An 18,598-nucleotide genomic window follows, 5' to 3' on the forward strand; every position below is an offset into this window, starting at 1 on the left:
AAACGAGGAGCAGGGGTTAACAAGGAAATGGCCTTGGGTACTAACGGGTCAAGGCCATGCTGGTATGAGTAAATTCTTTACCACCGCTGGCTTGAGGCCAGCAACTCCCCAGTACTCTGTGATCTATCTGGAACTGTGCCCAAGGGGGACTCTGTCCTCACTCCCAAGCCTCCTGGGCACTGGGGCGTCGACTCAGCCCTGAGTCCTCCGGGGAGCAGGGGGGCAGAGCTGAGCGGCCGCCTGGAGCTCGGCAGGAGGAGGGGCCGAGGAGGGGGAGGTGAGGAGATCCGGCTAGAGGGGAGGCTCCGACGTCTCCTTCCTTCCTGGTTCCTGCTGCAGCTGCCGCCACAGCTCAGCTCTGAGAGCAGGGAGCGGGTGGCTCGGAGACCGTGACTCAGAGGCGGAGTGGTGCTCGGGCCAAGGAGCACTGGCGTCCATGGACCCTGGGGTAAGGGGGCTACCCTGACATCAGCTGACATTCCCTGAGAGGGCTTCCTCCCACCTGAAGCTGGCGGGTCACTGCTCCGGAGATGAGGGCGGGAATGGAGCTGGAAAGGGGGCACCCACCTGGCTCACCTCGACCTGCGCCCTCCGTAATTGAGTCTGCCCCTCCACCCACAAGCAGTGAGGGGCCAGGATCCCACGGGCCCAGGAAGAGGGTACAGAGATGTCCCAATACTGGAAGAGTTTGGGAACTTCCAATGGCTAAATGCAGGAGTTTCCCCCAGATCAGCCTCTCGTAGCGTGGCATGGACCCCTCTGCCCTGACCTTCCCACCACCTGCACCCCCCATATCCCTGTCCCTCCTGACCTCAGCTCCTCAGGTGCTTGCTAGCTCCATTGAAAGATGTGAGCTGTTTCCCCGGCCTCAGGCCAACCTTGCCCCTCTAGTCCCCTCCCCCATCTCACACACACACAGTCTCATGCATTATTGATCTCCCCGTGGAGTCAGGATGGCCAGGACTGGTGCCCAGGGCGCCTGTGGGCACGGCTGAGGGACCAGTGTGGACCTCAGCATATGTCTCCATCAGCCTGTCCCCAGCTCTCTCCAGGTGGATGGTGTTTCTCAGGAGCCCCAAGGACTGGGATGGAAAAGAGGAGGTTGGGGGGTGCGGTGGACCGAGGGTCCAAAGTGGGCATCCTAAGAGAATGATTGATGGGGGGCCCAGGGGAAAATGGGGGCTGTCCCAGGGCTCAGTTTCTCCAGGCAGAACCATGGGAGCCCATGAGCTAGAGGATAGGGAGGCCAGTTGGTCAGGCAGCTGGGGGGCTCTGTATGGAGCTGGGGTCGGGGGTTGGGGGGTGCTCTGTAAAAGGTTGATGGCAGGGGCATCTGCACTTCTGTGGTGGTGGTAGTGGGGTTGGGATCCTGAGGAAGAGGAGCTGGGGTGAGATCTCGCCTGCCCAGTCCCTGAATCCCTCTGCCCTATTTCGGAGCCTCTTCCTTCACTGCCCGGCTTACCTCTGATTACCCCCAGGGAATCCTCCAGAGAAAGCACCCAGTGTGTCCTAGAGCCAGAGAATGTGTGTGTGCCTAAGGTGGGGCGGAGCAGACTTTTCGAGGTTTTCTCTTGGCACCGGCCTGCCTGCTGCGCGCTCCACCTCTCTGGGCAGCGGCCGCAGCCGGAGGGTGTGGGCAGGGTGACCAGCCCAGAGTGGGGATGGGCTCGGGATGGGCTTGGCAGGTGAGCGGAAGATGTGCTGGGGCTCTCAAGACTCAGAGGGAGCAGGAGGGGGTGGGGGTGGGGAAGGTGACAGTCGAGTCTGTGCTAACAGGGTCTCTCTCTGCTTCAAGGGCCCCCTTAGGACAAGGTGACGTCCCTCCCCTTTTGCTCTCCGTCCACAGCAGGGAGTGGCCGCTCCCTTCCCCATGGACTTCCAAGAGTGGGACCCTCCCTCCCTGGCTGAGAGCACTCAGTCTGCAAAGCCCAGCGGTGGCCAGCAGGTCTGAGGGTGGGAAGCGGGTGGGGGCAGAGGGCAGGGGGGCTGGCCCTCAGGGGACAGACAGATGTGGTTGCCTCACCGCTCTGCACCCCCCCACCCCACCCTTTGTCCTGGACTGCAGACCACCGAGCTGTGGGAGGTGGTGGAGGAGCCTCGGGGCCGGCTGGGGGCAGAGGGTATCATGCCTGAGAGGCAGGAAGGCCACCTGCTCAAGAAGAGGAAGTGGCCTCTGAAGGGCTGGCACAAGGTAGGGCGGCAGGGCAGAGGGAGGGGCCAGATGCAGGGGCCGGAAGGGATGTGTGGGGCCTCTGGGCAGCGCAGGCTGTCTGTGTGTGAGGAGACGCTTCTGTGTGGTTGCTCTCCCCCACACCCTTTCCTCTCCGCGCCCCCCACCCTGGTCCTGTTCCCTCTGGGCATCCTCACAGAGGTACTTCGTGCTCGAGGATGGGATTCTTCACTACGCGACAACTCGGCAAGATGTGAGTTGGAGCCTTGGCTGCGGGTGTGAGAGGAGGGGGCCCTGGGCAGGCAGGGGGCTTCTGGAATCCCCCAGAGCAAGGCCCGAATCCCAGGTATGCCGTTTTCTGGATGTGGGATCTTGGGCAAGTTACTTCCCTGGGTCTCAACTCCTCACCCCTAAGGTGGAGAGAGGGTGAGCACCCACTTGTAGAGTCTTTGTTTGGTGAGGGCTCTCAGAACAGTGCCAGGCTCAAATTAGTGCCCAAGACTGAGGGGCTTTATCATCCTTGTCCTCGTACCATGCTCAGACAGGAATAAGAAACTAAAGACCTAGACACCCAGGCCCTCTCCAGGAGGTTCATCGTCCTCAGCCCTGCCTGCAGACTCCTGAGGGTGGGAAGTGTTCCTCTCTCTGGACTCCCTGGAGCTCTGGTTGTGACGTGACATAGCAGGCTGTCCCGTGCTCAGGAGGACGACTGACATGTCCTGCTGACGCTGTCACTTGAGCCTGAGGGTGAACCTGCTGCCTGACCTTTGAACCTAGCATGACCTCAAGGGGATGGTGGCCCCGGTGGCCTCAACTCATCTCCTTTTCCCTCTTTGATCTCTCCATCCCAGATCACCAAGGGGAAGCCCCATGGCTCCATCGATGTCCGACTGTCGGTCATGTCCATCAACAAAAAGGCCCAGCGCATTGACCTTGACACTGAAGACAACATTTACCACCTCAAGGTGACATCCGTGGGAGGCAGGGGGTGTCTTGCTCCCCCAGCCTGGCAGAGGCACTGGGTCACAGGAGAGAGAGGCAGGGGCCGAGGGGCCATCTGAGTTTGACCAGAGGGGAGTTCCCACCATGTACAAGAGCCAACGGCAAACTGGCGCTGTTGGTTCTTGTATGAACAGGCACAGAGAGGGGCCTTTGCACCATCTGTGTGCTGTAGGGAGAGACCCTGCCTGCCTAGGGACCAGAGCCCCAACTTCTTGCCCCTAGAAAGCAATCCTTCCCTTCATGCGTCCCTCTCATTCTCCATCACCTCTGCAGATCAAGTCCCAGGACCTGTTCCAGAGCTGGGTGGCCCAGCTGCGTGCCCACCGCTCAGCCCAGCACCTGGATGTGCCCCGAAGCCTGCTGCCCAGCACCACCCACCAGAAGGTAAGATGGGCCCCAGGGCAGGACCCAGTCATGTGAGGATTCAGGCTGAGACTCAGAGAGGAGGCGCCTTCCTGACCTTTGACTCGCCCCACAGGTTCCCGGTGCCCAGCCTCCAGCAGCGGGTAGTGCCTCGGCTCTGCCAGGGGTTGGACCTCGGGAGAAGGTGTCTTCCTGGCTGAGGGACAGTGATGGGCTGGACCGCTGCTCTCACGGTGAGGGACAGGGACCCCTGGCCCCGCGTCTCCATGGGGAGGGCCCATGCTCTTGCGTCTCGGTGGCATCAGCAGTCACAAGGAGGAGAAAGTGTGACCTCTGTCCCTGCTCTGGGAGGCCCCGTCTGGTGGGGGAGACAGCCTCTACCTCTAGGCTGAGCAGGTCTCCTCAGGCTGTATCCCCAGAGCCTCAGGCTCGCAGAGATGGCGGGGCTTGTGCTCTAAGCACACAGGGCTGGCACTCATGACACAGAAGATCCCGGATGCCAACGCAGGGAGGGGCCCTGAGAAGGATTGCCAGGGAAGGGGTGTGTTCCGGCGCCAGGTTCCTAGAGTTGGGGGCTGTGATGTTGGCCCAGGAGAGGGAAATGCAGGCCGAGTCGGGAGACTAAGGGTGAGGGCCCGCTGGCCTGTGTGGAGGCAGCTGAGGTCTGTGAACTGTGTTCTGGGGACAGTGCAGACTGGGGTGCGGGTGCCCCGTGGAGGCCAAACCGTAGGTGGGAGCTGGAAGCGGCTGTGGGCTTGTGAGTGGGAGAGGGGAGGCAGTGTCGGGATTCCCCAGGCTGCTGGTGAAGTCTTTGGAGGAGGGAGGGAAGCCGGCCAGTGTTGGCTTCCGGCCTTCCTCATCCATCCTTCCCACAGAGCTCTCGGAGTGTCAGGGCAAGCTCCAGGAACTACACAGACTCCTCCAGAGCCTGGAGTCCCTGCACCGGATCCCCTCGGCCCCTGTCATCCCCACACACCAGGTGAGGTCCAGACGGAGACAGGGCTCTCTCCCCTCTTGCCGTGTTAATCTCCATCACCTCCCCAGACAGGTCCCCTGTCCCCCTTACATGCTGCCATTTCCTGGAGAGCCACCGTCTCCCCGTTGCCCCTCCCCACCGTATCCAGACCGCCTGCGGCCTGTCTCTCTGCCCCTTTGGAGCGACCCCTTCCCCCTGTGCCCAGGCGGCTGCCAGGCTGTTGGTCTTCTGCCTCCTCCTCTGTGGCCGTCCGCCTCTCACTTGGCTTTGGGGGTCTTCCCCACGCTGAGACCGAAACTCACCCACCTCGACTTGCCAGGCCTCGGTGACGACGGAGAGACCCAAGAAGGGGAAGCGGACCAGCCGCATGTGGTGCACACAGAGCTTTGCCAAGGACGACACCATCGGGCGGGTGAGGTGGCCCCTGAGACGCTGGGTGGGAGGCGCCGAAGGAGGCTGGGCCCTTCCACCCTTCCCCTTCACCCACAGGTGGGTCGTCTCCACGGCTCAGTTCCCAACCTGTCTCGCTACCTGGAGTCCCGAGACCCCTCGGGCCCCCGAGGGCTGCCGCCCCCAGACTACGCCCACCTGCAGCGCAGCTTCTGGGCCCTGGCCCAGAAGGGTGAGTGTGAGCTGGAGGGGCGGTGGGGAGCAGGTGGGGGAGGGCGAGGGGAGGAAGGGAGTCTGATGCCGGCCCTGCCCCCGCAGTGCACAACTCGCTCAGCAGCGTCCTGGCCGCCCTCACTGCTGAACGGGACCGACTGAGGGGCCTGCACCAGGGTTCGGAGCCATCCAGGCTGGGGGTGAGCAGGGGACCGGGTGGTCGGTGGGAGGAGCGGCCTGAAGATGGCAGACCTGGGCCGGCTGGGCAGGCCTGGGCCGGGAAGGGGGTTGGTTGAGGCAGACCCTGCCTGACAGGCCTTCGGTGTATGTGTGGGGGGGCTTCCCCCATCCCCATCCTGTACCTGCACCCTCACTCTCTCCCTGCAGGTCTCTGAGACCTCGGCCGGCCCGAGGCGCCTCCACTCACTGTCCGTCTCCTCCGACACCACTGCAGATTCCTTCAGCTCCCTCAATCCCGAGGAGGTAGGAGCTGGCTGGGCGGTGGAGCCCTCCTTTCTCAGCAGGAGTGAAGGCAGGATTCGCTTTCAGACCTGAAACTCCAGCCCCTTTCACAGAACACAGGCAGCAGCCATATCCGGATCATTTCTTAATAGTGTGTAGAGCGCTTTTAAGTCAGGATCTCGTGAGGAAGCTGATTCTTACCCTCAAGTTCACAGATAAGGAAACTGAGCCTTAAAGGATCTAATGATGGGCCCAGCCTCCTGTACTATATGGGTTTGAATTTGACTGTACTGCATGCTGCCCTCTTGACCCTGAGTCTCCTAATCTACAGAGTGGGGGTGATAATGGTACCTACCTTGCAGAGTGAGTGTCGGGATTGAGTTGATACATGCCAAGGGCGTGGAGCTAGGCTCAGAGTCAGTGCTGGGAGATGCAGGCAGTTATTATGGAACCCGTGTCTCCTCACTCCCAGGCCAGGATCTTTCCCCAGGCCTCGTACCACATGATGCTCACTCCCCTCCACATCTCCTCCCGCTCTGCACAACTCAGACAGTAAAAGTCCCCAGTCACACTTCCTCTCAAGGGAACTGTCAGGCCAGGGGAGCCCGGCCCGACTCTCCCAGCTGGGCCTCGGGCCGACACCAGTCTTGCTCCCACAGCAAGAAGCTCTGTACATGAAGGGGCGAGAGCTGACCCCCCAGCTGTCCCAGAGCAGCGTCCTATCCCTTGCTGACTCCCACACAGAGTTCTTTGATGCCTGTGAGGTTCTCCTCTCTGCCAGCTCTTCTGAGAATGAGGTGAGGGAAGGGGGAAGTTGCCTGTGAGAGGGGAGGGACCATGGGAATAGAGGGCTGGGGTCCCGGGAGACTAGAATCAGTAGATTCCCAAGTCCTTTCTAATCAGCTCAGCCGCTCTCTCTGAGAACATGGCCAGACCTGCTGGGTTTGTGTGGCCCTGCTTAGAAATCTCTGCTGAGGACCCTTGTTCCAGCTTGATGTGCTCTATCTTCATGGTTTCTCCTGAAACTGCTGCCTCAGCTCCACCCCCAGCCATCTTTCTGTGACCCCATTTCAGCCTCTGCATTCCCTTGACCCTTGCTTTCCCAACCCTGGATCCCAGGAATCCCTTACTTCCCTCCCTTCATGTCCACCAGGTCCCTGAGCTGGGGGCCCTCTCCCTCCCAAGGCGGCAGGGCACACCATGACACCAGGCCTCCTGGGGCAGTGTCTTAGGGTTCAGACCCCCCAAATATGTTCTCTTCCCCTTCCCACCAAAGGGCTAGCTGGGCAGATTCTCTCGCCAGGCCCTGGGTACTGCCCAGCTGCCCGGGGAGGCCTAGTCTGCCCGGCCTGTCATCTGTCCCGGCCCAGGGCTCGGAGGAGGAGGAATCGTGCACCAGTGAAGTCACCACCAGCCTGTCAGAGGAGGTTCTGGACCTCCGGGGAGCCGAGCGCTGTCAGAAAGGTGCCCACCGGGCGAGCAGGAGGGAGGGCTGGAGGTGGGCCCAGAAACGGAGTGTGTCCAGGCCCAGGCCCCTTGGGAAGCCGTCCCTTGTAGGACTGGTGGGCTGATAGCTTTGGACATTGACTCCAGGGTGACTTTGGAAGTGAGGAAGGCTCAGCTATGAGCTGGGCTCCAGCCGTGGCTCTGGGGGGTGGGGCTGACTCAGCTTGGGGCCGGCCTCCACGCAGGGCTTCTGAGAAGGCTCATGTGGGCCTCAGTGAGCCAGAAGAGCCCACTTTGCCATCTTTTATTATAGCAGCATGGCTTTGTAGTGTCATTTTACTCCTTGGAGCCTGTTTCCTTGTCTATACAATGGGCTGGATAATCTACATCCTGACCTTGGTTTCTGTGTTTATGAAAGGGAGTAGAAACCAAGGATGGGACTCAGGAAGGGGTTCTGGGGTGCAGGGTTTCCATTTCCAGCAGTGGGAAGCATCCTCTGGTTCTTAGCCCTGTGCCCACCTGAATCCCCGGGAGCTCATCAAGAATTAGCCCCCAGCCACCTGCCCCGGCTCCTGGTAGTGAGTCGAGCCTGGAGCCTGGGAGTGAGCACACCTCGGGGCGCTGCAGGGGCTTGGGAGGGGCCTCGCTGTGGTGCGCAGCGGAGAGGGACAGGCGGGCTGTGTTCCAGGGGGAGCCGTGGGGCCGCCCCGCCGCCGATGCCTGCCGGCCGCCAGCGGACCCGGCACTGACGTGAGCTTGTGGAACATCCTGCGGAACAACATTGGCAAGGACCTGTCCAAGGTGTCGATGCCGGTGCAGCTCAACGAGCCGCTCAACACCCTGCAGCGGCTCTGCGAGGAGCTGGAGTACAGCAGCCTCCTGGACCGGGCCAGCCGCACCGCCGACCCCTGCGAGCGCATGGTGCGCCGGCCCCGCCCCGGCCCCGCCCCGGCTGCTGCCACGCCCCACGACCCCGCCTCCCAGCCGCCGGCCTCACCCGGTGGGGTGGCTGTGGGGTAGCATCTCCTCTGATCCCTTGGCGCCCCGCCCCCTGCAGGTGTACATCGCAGCCTTCGCGGTGTCTGCCTACTCCTCCACGTACCACCGGGCGGGCTGCAAGCCCTTCAACCCTGTCTTGGGGGAGACCTATGAGTGTGAGCGCCCTGACCGAGGCTTCCGCTTCATCAGTGAGCAGGTGCAGGCCAGGAAGAAGAGGGCTGGTGGGGGAGCCGTGTGGATGAGGCCAGGGAGGATCCAGGCTTCAAGGGGCCAGGGCAGGGGTGAGAACACCCTGCAGACGGGCAGTCAGGAAAGGAGGTGCCCACTTTTGAGGAGATAGACTTGAAACACTTGCATCGTGTTCTGGGTCGAGGAAGCTCACAGAAGGCTATTCAGCTCTTGAGCTCAGTCTTGAAGGATGGATTGTAGTTGGCCAAGTGTGCAAGGAGGTGGGAGACCAGGCTGTTCCAGGCAGTGTAAAGGGATGGATGGGAGGGTTTGGGAAGAGTTCGAGACAAGGCTGAAAGACAAGGCAGGACCAAAGCTTGAGAAGCCCTGTGGGTGAAGATAAGGAACAGTTGATTGTTTGGTTGGTTGGTTTTTAAATCCTGAAGGCCACAGGGAGTCATGGGAGGGTTTTAAGCAGTAGAGTGACATTCTTAGAATTGCACTTTGTAGAGAACACTCAGGCAGTGGTGGGCACCAGGGGATGGGGAGAGGCAAGGAGAGCCCTGGAGGGGAGTGAGCGAGAAGGGAGAAAGTTGGGGCTTGTGGGAAAGGAGAGGATGGTGGAATTTGGGTGGTGGCCAAGGATGACAGGGACAAGAGACCTGGAACTAGCTGGTCTTCTGGTTCACAGGGGAACTGGGGGTGAAAGTGAGGGGTGTTGGGGGCCTGGGGTCAGGAGCAGCCTCCAGAGAACTTCTTTGCTCCTCAAGGTCTCCCACCACCCCCCCATCTCAGCGTGCCATGCGGAGTCTGAAAACTTCATCTTCTGGCAAGGTGAAGGTTGGAGTTGGGAGTGAAGGGCAGATGGGGAGGGGCCTGGAACACCCTTTGGTCTTACCTCTGCTGTTGCTCTCCCTCCCCCAACCCAACTCCAGACATGAAGTGGAAGAACAAGTTCTGGGGCAAATCCCTGGAGATTGTGCCTGTTGGGACAGTCAACGTGAGCCTGCCCAGGTGAGTGTTCCTAAGTGCTGGGCAGCTGGGCCCAGCCCACAAGCCATCCCCCAGGCTGGGATGGGGAGGCATCCTGAAGCTGCTCGGCGTGGGGCAGTGTCTATGCACTTTACCCCCGTGTTTACAGCAGTTGTCAGTAAAGAAAGGGGAAAGTCTTGGAGCTGGAAGGGCTTATCAAGGCCATCTGACCAAGAGGCTTTCACAGTTTTTAACCATGACTCACAGTAAGCAATGCATCTGAGACTTGAAGTGAGTGCACTGTAACACACACACACACAGAAACCTAAAGTAGTTTTAGGACGAGTCACAAACCATATTTGAAGCACCCTCATCTAGCTCATGTTACAGGTGGGGAACTGCAACCGGAGGCCAGTACAAGGGGTGCAGGAGACCCTGTGCTTCAGGGTCAAGAGTCCTGGGTAGGATTCTTAGTTCTGCCACTTAACAGTTATGCAGCAGCAAAAATACTTGAGTCTGCTTGTCTATAAAATAAGAGTAATAAGTAACAGCCAGCAGAAGTGGGTAGTAAACAGGCTGTTGTATGTGATCAGCCCACCACAGTCCCTGGCATCCAAGAGTAGGGACCCTGTTTATGTTTTCACTCCCATGACTTAGGCACGTAGGAGCTTTCTCAGCAAATGGAGATGTGTTAGTTGAGTACTCTCTGGGAAGGCTGCTCTACTTAATAAATATGTCATCCTTCATGGAAGGGCCACGAGCTGGAACCAGCACACCGGGGTTCCTTCCCCAGACCCATGTGACCTGCTCCGATAAGAGAGACATTCCCCGGGTCAGGGTAGCACTTGTTCCCCAGGGCCAGCCAGCTGCCCCTCACCCGCCCTGCTCTCTCTCTCTCAGGTTTGGGGACCACTTTGAGTGGAATAAGGTGACATCCTGCATTCACAACATCCTCAGTGGCCAGCGCTGGATCGAGCACTATGGGGAGGTGCTCATCCGGAACACGCAGGACAGCTCCTGCCACTGCAAGCTCACCTTCTGCAAGGTGGGCAGCGCCCTGCCCACACTCTCCACCCAGCAGCCCCTCCACTAGAAGGGGAGGGGACCTCTTCCTAAGCCCCCCGCCCCACCCCCACCGCAGGCCAAATACTGGAGCTCCAACATCCACGAGGTACAGGGGGCCGTGTTCAGCCGGAGTGGCCGTGTCCTCCACCGACTCTTTGGAAAGTGGCATGAGGGGCTGTACCGCGGACCCCCGCCGGGTGGTCAGTGCATCTGGAAGCCCAGTAAGTGGGGTGCTCGGGGCGGGCTGGGCAGCGGTGAGGGCAGCTGTGCACAGTCCACCTGCCCCAGCCCCCTGCCTTCCCCCTAGACTCAATGCCCCCAAACTATGAGCGAAACTTCGGCTTCACTCAGTTTGCCTTGGAGCTGAATGAGCTGACCACAGAGCTGAAACGGTCCCTGCCTTCCACGGACACGCGGCTCCGGCCAGACCAGAGGTCAGTGCCAGGCGGGAGCCACTCTGGAAGCACCAGGCTTCTCCCTCCTCATGGGGGTTTCCACACAGACCCGGGGCTGTATCTTTCCTTCTTGGTGTTGCCTCAGGGAGATGGGACCTGCCTGGGGGCAGAACTGGGCAGGGACAGAAGCCTTGGATTTGGGGGCCCCTGAGGGTGGGGCGGTTCCACTGACGGCAGTCTGGGTGCCCAGGTACCTGGAGGAGGGGAACATACAGGCGGCCGAGGCCCAGAAGAGAAGGATCGAGCAGCTTCAGCGAGACAGGCGCAAAGTGATGGAGGAGAACAACATTGTCCACCAGGCTCGCTTCTTCAGGTGCCTCCGTGCCCCCTGTACCACCACACCCTTGCTGCTCCGCCTTCCTCTGAACTCAGGGCCACCCCCTGCCCACTAGTCCCTTGCTGCTTTGAGTGGGGCCCGCAGTGTGGGGCAGCATCTCAGGAGCAGGCTCAGTGCTGGACGTTCACCCCCTCCTTCCCCGGCCCCTCTCCCCCAGGCGGCAGACGGACAGCAGCGGGAAGGAGTGGTGGGTGACGAACAACACGTACTGGCGGCTGCGGGCCGAGCCAGGCTACGGGAACCTGGACGGGGCCGTGCTCTGGTAGCCCAGGCCCCGGGGGCAGGAGGCCTTGGTCCTCCCTCCTGCCCCCACGGACACACGGACGAGGCCAGCCTGTCCCACTGGCTGCCCTGGAGACCGAAGGGGCAGCCCTGGCTCTGGCCCTCTCCCCTCTGCCGGCCAGAGGGGCTTCATCTCAGCCTATCACCCACCTCTTGTTTGGGGTGGAAAGCAGGATTCGTGCTTCCCCAGTCTTGTTGCCCCCAGACAACCGGCATGTAAGACCCTCCTTGCTCTGTCATCCCCCTTCCTTCCCTCCCTGGGGTACCTGGGGGAGTCTCCAGGCCCTCCAAGATCTTCCCCATTTCAGTGCCTTCCTAGGACACAGGGGACCCCTTGATGCTCCCCAGGCTTCCTTGGCCCAGGACTCCGGCCCCAGCTGTGAGGCTGTGAGGGTGGAGTGAGTGAAGGAGAGGGGATGGCCTTTTCCCTTTTCCCACCCCCGTCCCTCCCACGCCCCATCTCCAGCATTTTCTCTCCATGCCCTGGCCCAGGGGGGCTCCCTTTGCTTGGCCCTGGCAGTCTCTCCCATCCTCCCAGATCCCCTTCTCCCAAACCACAAAACGCCTGCAGCTGCCAGCTCCTTCATCCCTGGTCCTCAAGTGGTTTCCTTCAGTCTCAGCTCAGCGGATCCCCCCAGAGCAGGCGGGGCAGGAAGGGTACTTGGCCTCTGACCCACTGGGAGTGAGTGAACACGTGTGAGTGTCTGTGTAGAAGTGTGTGTGTGCGTGCACGTGTATGCCTGTGTACTGCTTGCGGGCGAGCAGGATTCCTCATGTAGGCCGGACGTCCCCCCACCAGCGGGGGGAGGGGGTGTCTGCTGCCGTTGCTGCTCATCTTACCAGTCTGCCTCTGATAAAGGTGAATTGCTATGACATTCCAAGCTCCAATAAAGACTGTCTCAAACTTTGGCCTGTGATCATTCCTTTAAAAACACGTGTGCTCAAGCTCAGGCTTTCCTCAAGGCTCAGCTGGTAAAAAAAAACCTGCCTGCTAATGCAGGAGGCACAAGAGACTCAATCCCTTGGTTGGGAAGATCCCCTGGAGAAGGAAATGGCAACCCACTCCAGTATTCTTGCCTGGAGAATTCCACGGATGGAGGAGCCTGGAGCTATAGTCCATGGGGTCACAAAGAGTCAGGCTCCACCGAGTAGGCAGTAAGCAGGCAGGCTCAAGTTCAGTGGAAGTCCATAGCTCCCCACTGACCTCGGCTAAAGGCCCAGTGTCATCTCTCTCCCTAATCCTCACCTCGAGTGTGCCTCAGTGGCTCTCAGCTCTGGCCCCTTCCCCAGTGATAGCCAGCTTAGACTGGGCCCTCATCGACTTTCACCTGGACTATAGCAGCATCCTCCAAGTATTCTTGCCTGGAAAATCCATGTCCTGAGGAGCTTGGTAGGCTACAGTCCATGAGGTCACAAAGAGTCAGACACGACTGAGTGACTTCACTTTCTTTCACTTTCAGAGCCTCCAGTCACTTCCATTTTACTGCTGGCTTTCGGGCCGATATTTTAAAAGAGAAATAAATTTCAAATACATCCATTGCTTCTGAGTGCCTCAGGGAAAACTTAGACTCTTCAACCAGGCAGAAACCTGTGTGGTCCCTGTCCCCCACCCCCAGCACCTTGGTCAGGTCTGTGCTCACCCTCTCACTCCCTCAGTGAGGTTTCAAGGAAAGGACGCGGGGAGGGGAGGGACTGGAAGGGATGGGAGAACAGGGCAAGCTGCATTTCTCCACCCCATCCCCCACCACCTCCCAAGTTCAAACCCCAGCCCTGTTACTCCAGAGTTGTTCTGACCTTGACCAAGTGCTTCACCTTTCTGTTCGGAGACTCCGTTCCCTCATTTGGCTTCCTTTGTGTCTTAGAGGAGAACATATGTCCAGGCTCCTGATTTCATTAGTGGTCTCCTAGCCCCTCAGCCCACCCCACTGCCCCCACAGGCTCTGCTCTGGTGTGAAGGGTGTCCTGAGGGGAGGTCATGCTTTCTCAGGGGAGCGGCAAGAACAGAGGGGTCCCCTGAGCTAAAACAGCCCTTCCAATCCTAGTCCCTTTCTTCTTCCCTCGCTTCCAGCCCCGCCCCCACCCCACCCACCGCCACCCCTGGGGGGTGTGGTCCACATTTCCACAGTTTATTTACAGAAGGTGCTAAAAGGAACACCTTTGTCCTGACACCATGCACCAGAAATAACCTCAACCCATTCCAGAAAAAGCCAAAGCCTGCACACATTCAGGATCTTTTTAAAACAAGATGTGCTCTCTTCCTCCCCGACCCTTTCTACGCAGAGTCACACACAGCCTGACCGTCCAGCCTATGTTCAACTCCCACGTGTTTTAAGAACTAGAGTTTCAAATAGACCGAATTCCAAAGGTATTTTTCTAATGGAGACAGGAGACTAGCCGCAACTCCTCTGCCCACAGGAACCAGGTCATCTGTGGCTTTTGCCATGGAGACCAGTATCCTCTCTCCTCCCCGGTGCCAGCTCAACAGCGGGAGGGAAGGTGCTCAGGCCGGTTTTGCTCCTGCCATGGCATTCCTGCTGGAGGACCCTTGTCTCAGAAGCCCTCCCTACCCAGCCAGGGCCTGGTGCGTGGCTGCTGATGGGGGCGCTCAGGCCGGGCTGAGGGGAGCCCGGATTTCTGACTGCAGGCTGCGCTCTGTGGACAGTGTGAAGGGGAGGAAGCAACTGTGGGTACAGAGGGTGGTGGCCACCTCCCGGGCACCATGAAGACAGGCATGGAGGGTGCTCGAGTCTGCTCTGAGGAAGGAAGACCAGGCCCCCTTCTCCAGCCCTTTCAGTCTAGTCTGAGGATGGATGCACAGGGGGACTGCTCCCTGTGGGCCTCAGGGCAGCCCAGCCCAGACCCGGGCCTTGTTCAGAGGATACGGCAGTCCCCGGCAGAGCGTAGCATGTGGGCTCAACGGCCCATATTTTGACTCAGCTTGGGAAAGAGGCAAGGTGGGACACACCAGTTTGTAAAGCCAGGGGCCTGTTTCCCTGGATGAGCAAAGATCAGAGCTTGAACAGCAGAGGAAAACCAGGGCCCAAGGATGGTGGCAGAGGGTGAGGGAGGCAGGCAAGAGCTGTTAGTCTTCAGCTCACCTGCCGTGGACCCTCCAACCCCAAATCGCTCCACCTAGGGAGATTAAAGTTGTCTTTTAAAACTTAACCACTGAAGAAGCCACCCGCGCACCCGTCCAGAAGAGTGAATAAGACATGTCCAGTGGAAAGTGTGTTTCAGACCAGAGGACTGATGTGAACTGATATGCATCCATTCTCTATTTGTTGAAGTTGGTAGAATTTAAGTACAAACTCACGTCCCGGCATTTTGTCTGTTTTTTTTAGTTGACATTTTGCAGTTTTTTTAAAATGTAAAACTTCAACTGCTGTCAAAACTTGAGTTGAAATCAAGCTATCAATTATCTTGGTTTTTATAGATGAAATTTGTTAATAAAAATTGCAAATCAGTGGTTTAATCTTAAAAAAAAGACAACGTAAGGACTGAGTTGCTGTTGGGGATACCCAGGTAGCAAGGGGCAAAAAAAGGCCAGAAACACTTAAAACTTGCCCCCACACCCCATTCTCTGGATCTTCTGAATAAAGGGTGGTTTGGTGTGTGTGTGTGTGTGTGTGTTTGTAGTGAACCGCAGAGGGGCGGGAGCGCTGGACCAGGGTTAGGCCAGGAGCCAGTGTCAGAGGTAAACATAGTCGAACTTTAAAGTGGTGAAAACAGATTTTCTCACTGACTACCGACAGGAGGGGAAAGAGCTAAGCTCCCTTCTGATCTGTGCAGAGGACCCTGGGCGGTGAAGGGGAGCATGACGGAGTGGGGAAGGGCAGTGGGGTCTCAAGCAGCTTCAGAGAAGAGAAAACTACAGTGTTAGGAGTGTCAGCGCGATGAGGCCAGGGTGCCCACAAGCGGCAATTATCTCAGGATTCTGTCCTCTGAGCGAGACCAGGAGACACGGCCTCCATCCTTCCTGATGAGTGACTTCAAGAAGTGGTGTTCAGGTTCTGGTGAAAAACACTCTTGTTGGAGGAGGGACAGAGGAAGGAATCAATGACAAACCCTGTTTAGTAAATGCTCTAAGAAAGGGAGGTCAGGGGCCTGGGTCAGGTGTTGGCTAGAATAAGCAGTGAATTCTGCTGGCAGCGTTGAGCTTTCCCAGACAGGCATCCTGAGGGGGACTGGGGTCACCCTAGGGACGCAGGGCCTGGGTTTGGTCATCTCCTAGTGCAGGTGTGTGGGTGGGGTCGTTATGTGCTGATCTGCAGCTCTCAGGGGGCACTTCACATTCCCTTCTGGAGGACAGGGTGCAGATCTGACACCCCCCCAAGCTGGAGGCACCCCCTCCTCGCTCCCCAACACCATGCAGCCCATGTGGCCATGAAAGGGGCTCTCCCACCCGCTCCACGGCTGGGAGAAGGAGCGCCACATCGGGCCGGTGGTGGGGATGCCCTCAGGGTCTGACCAATGCCCACTCAGGATGCAAAGGTCCTGGTGCCTCACTCCAAGTCCGCTGGTTTTGGTCTGTCCCCAAAAGGATACACAGCTCTCCTATCCTCAGTGCTCTCATTCTAGTCCCGTTCTCCACAAGCACCTTAAAGACCCTAGGACACATTTCCTGGGATCCTTTTTAAGGAAAGTTCAGGGGGCCCCGTGTGGCTGGTCATTAGTTTAATGATGCTCCCTTCCTGGAAAGGACCTGCTGAACTACTGACTTTCCCCTTCAGAGACCCTCTGGTTCCAGCATGGGCAGAGGAGGAGATGGGGCTTACTGCTGTCCCCCCTGGGGCCCGTCTCTGTGCCCCTTAGGTGGTCAGGGAAGGCAGAGGGACTTCACAGGGCCCCTCACAGGCTGGCTTGAGCTGAGTCTTGCTTACCTCTTCCTCATTCAGACTTTTCACCTGGCCAACTGACCTAAAAGTTCAGGGACTGATCCACCCTGCTTCTTGCCATCCTCCCCTCACCTGCCCCCTAAGAGCCCATGTAAAGAGGGGTCATTGAGAGCTCTCAAGATCCCCACTACAGCAGGGTCAGCTCGGCATGGGGCTCTGGGCAGGGTGCCCCTGGGGGCTGAGAGAATCTTGGCGGTAAAAGCTGGAGTTAATGAGACTATCCATGTCTCATGAACATATGTCATCATGTAGTACAAAATCTTCAGGTTGCTGGAAGATGCTTTCAGGACCTAACGTATTTGGAGGAGTGCTTCCCTATGGGTAAATCCAGACGGTTGGCACTATGCCCCATGAAGTCAGGATGCTGGGGATGCTGGGCCTTGCTGGTTCCTAACAGGAGAGGCCTCTCAGAATGATGGGTGGACTGGACTATGGCAGAAGCTGTAAGTGGAAGAAGAAATTGGAAGGGTCTGGACAGGAGCTAGAAGGAAAGAGAATGCAGAGAAGAGCTGGCCTCAGAGTCCCTGTATCCAGGATGGAGGCGGTGAGATTCTTCAAGCATCCTCTAGAGGGCGTCTGGGTATCTTGAAAGGACTAATTCAGGCACATCCCGAGTAGCTGGCTGCACCCACTGTTGGCTCAGAGTATCAGACCCCTACAATTTTCAGTGGCTGGAGCCCAGCTCACAGCACAGACACCATTTATCAGCAGTGCCCTCAACCCCTGTCCACCTTCACTGTTTTTTCTTTTTTAATATTTATTTATTTGGCTGTGTCAGGTTTTAGTTATTGCATGTGAACTCTTAGTTGTAGCATGTGGGATCTAGTTCCCTGACCAGAGATCAAACCTGAGCTCCCTGCATTAGGAGCATAGTCTTAGCCACTGGACCACCAGGGAAGTCCTCACCTTTATTCTTCAGAAAACACTCACCAGGCCAGGAAACCCCCTTTCCTGGGAAACCCGAGTGAAACCCAAGCAGGAAACCTTTCCTGCTTCTGTAGCCCTTAGACCCATTACATACTAGGGCAGGAAACTCTGAATTAGTCTTGTCCCCTAACTTTGAACTTCCAAAGAGAAAGGCAGGTAGAATGCAGAGTAGGAAGAGGGCCACCCTTCAGTCCAGGCAAGAGGTGCCCCTGCCAGTGCCCTCAGCTTTGAAAGGTCTGGTCCTGGCTTTCCTCTGACAGCGCCCCTCCCACGGGGAAAGGGATCTGTAAGGTGGATGGAATTCCTGACCAACTGGCTTCTAGATCACAGCGCAGGGATCTTTCCCAGGCACACCGTATCCAGGGTTAACTGCCTGCCAGCGTGAGCAGTTCCAACCCATGACAGAAATGGGGGTCTGCCATTGGCCTAGGGCCAGGTCTCCCCTCATTAGTGAGGAACTCGGAGGAGTCTGGAATTCTAAATAGGAACCTGACCTTTCAGGTCATAATGAAGTTACATCATGTCAAGTTTGGACAATAGAACATATTTTATGTGTTAGCTTGGTTTATAGTATTTAATACACGAGGGGCTTCCCACATGGTGCTAGTGGTAAAGAACCCACTGGCCAATGCAGGAGATTCGGGTTCGATCCCTGGGTCAGGAAGATCCCCTGGAGAAGGGCATGGCAACCCACTCCAGTATTCTTGCCTGGAGAATCCCATGGACAGAGGACACCTGGTGGGCTACAGCCCACAGGGTCGCAAAGAGTCAGCCACGACTGAAGCAGCTTAGCACACACGCATGTGGGCCTGCATTTGTACTCCTGTCCCAGGCCTGGGAAGACTCCTTGTGTTGTGCTTCTCAAGGGTGTATGCATGGTGTGTGTGTGGGGGGGGGGGCGGTGTGGGGTGTCAAGGGCTGTCATTGTGCCTCCTGGGAAGGATGAGATTGGGGATAAGAAGGAAGCTAGGCCAGTGCCAGTTTAGCGGAGAAGTCTTGGCTGCTGTGGGAAGTCCTCTGGCCTAGGACCCTGGAGAGAGCTAGAGAACTGGGAGGTGGGGAGTCCTCCCCACCTCCACCAGCAATACTAGCAAGAGGGGCCCAAGGCAGCCTCTCTCCTCCAAGCTAGGTCATCAGAGGCCAGCACCGTCCCCTTCCACTACCTTCAAGGCATAGAGGTCAGGTCAGAACGCTGGACTTAGAACCAGGTGATCTAAGTTCTGGCTCTGACTCTGCCATTTCTGCCCTTTTCCAATTCTCCTTCTGTAGGGTGGGTATCGGAGATTCCCTGGTGGCTCAGTTGGTAAAGCATCAGCCTGCAATGCAGGAAACCTGGGTTTGACTCCTGGCTTGGGAAGATCCCCTGGAGAAAGAAATGGCAACCCACTCCAATATCCTTGCTTGGGAAATCCCACGGACAGAGGAGCCTGGCAGGCGACAGTTAATGGGGCCTCAAGAGTCAGACAGGACTTAACA

General features: G+C 58.1%; 1 protein-coding gene across 3 annotated transcripts; it reads left to right on the top strand.

The window, feature by feature from the left end:
* Nucleotides 1–286: 286 nt before the first annotated feature.
* OSBPL7 (oxysterol binding protein like 7) lies at nucleotides 287–12,209 on the top strand. Of its 3 annotated transcripts, none has more exons than XM_043904334.1 (23): nucleotides 292–448; nucleotides 1,847–1,945; nucleotides 2,066–2,191; nucleotides 2,370–2,423; nucleotides 3,022–3,135; nucleotides 3,446–3,556; nucleotides 3,651–3,768; nucleotides 4,411–4,514; nucleotides 4,831–4,923; nucleotides 5,001–5,133; nucleotides 5,220–5,314; nucleotides 5,502–5,597; nucleotides 6,236–6,373; nucleotides 6,947–7,040; nucleotides 7,711–7,943; nucleotides 8,080–8,217; nucleotides 8,960–9,023; nucleotides 9,125–9,203; nucleotides 10,062–10,206; nucleotides 10,303–10,447; nucleotides 10,534–10,660; nucleotides 10,872–10,994; nucleotides 11,176–12,209. In XM_043904334.1, exons 1-23 carry the CDS (start codon nucleotides 437–439, stop codon nucleotides 11,282–11,284), a joined length of 2,550 nt encoding a protein of 849 aa, XP_043760269.1. In that variant the 5' UTR covers nucleotides 292–436; the 3' UTR covers nucleotides 11,285–12,209. The 3 variants fall into 3 exon arrangements, 2 of the variants coding, with proteins under 2 accessions (XP_043760269.1, XP_043760270.1); XM_043904335.1 differs by having other exon boundaries at nucleotides 302–448; nucleotides 1,796–1,945; XR_006341282.1 differs by lacking the exon at nucleotides 11,176–12,209 and having other exon boundaries at nucleotides 287–448; nucleotides 10,578–10,660.
* Nucleotides 12,210–18,598: the final 6,389 nt, after the last annotated feature.

Source organism: Cervus elaphus, chromosome 5 (genome assembly GCF_910594005.1).
Source record: "Cervus elaphus chromosome 5, mCerEla1.1, whole genome shotgun sequence".
NCBI lineage: Eukaryota > Metazoa > Chordata > Mammalia > Artiodactyla > Cervidae > Cervus > Cervus elaphus.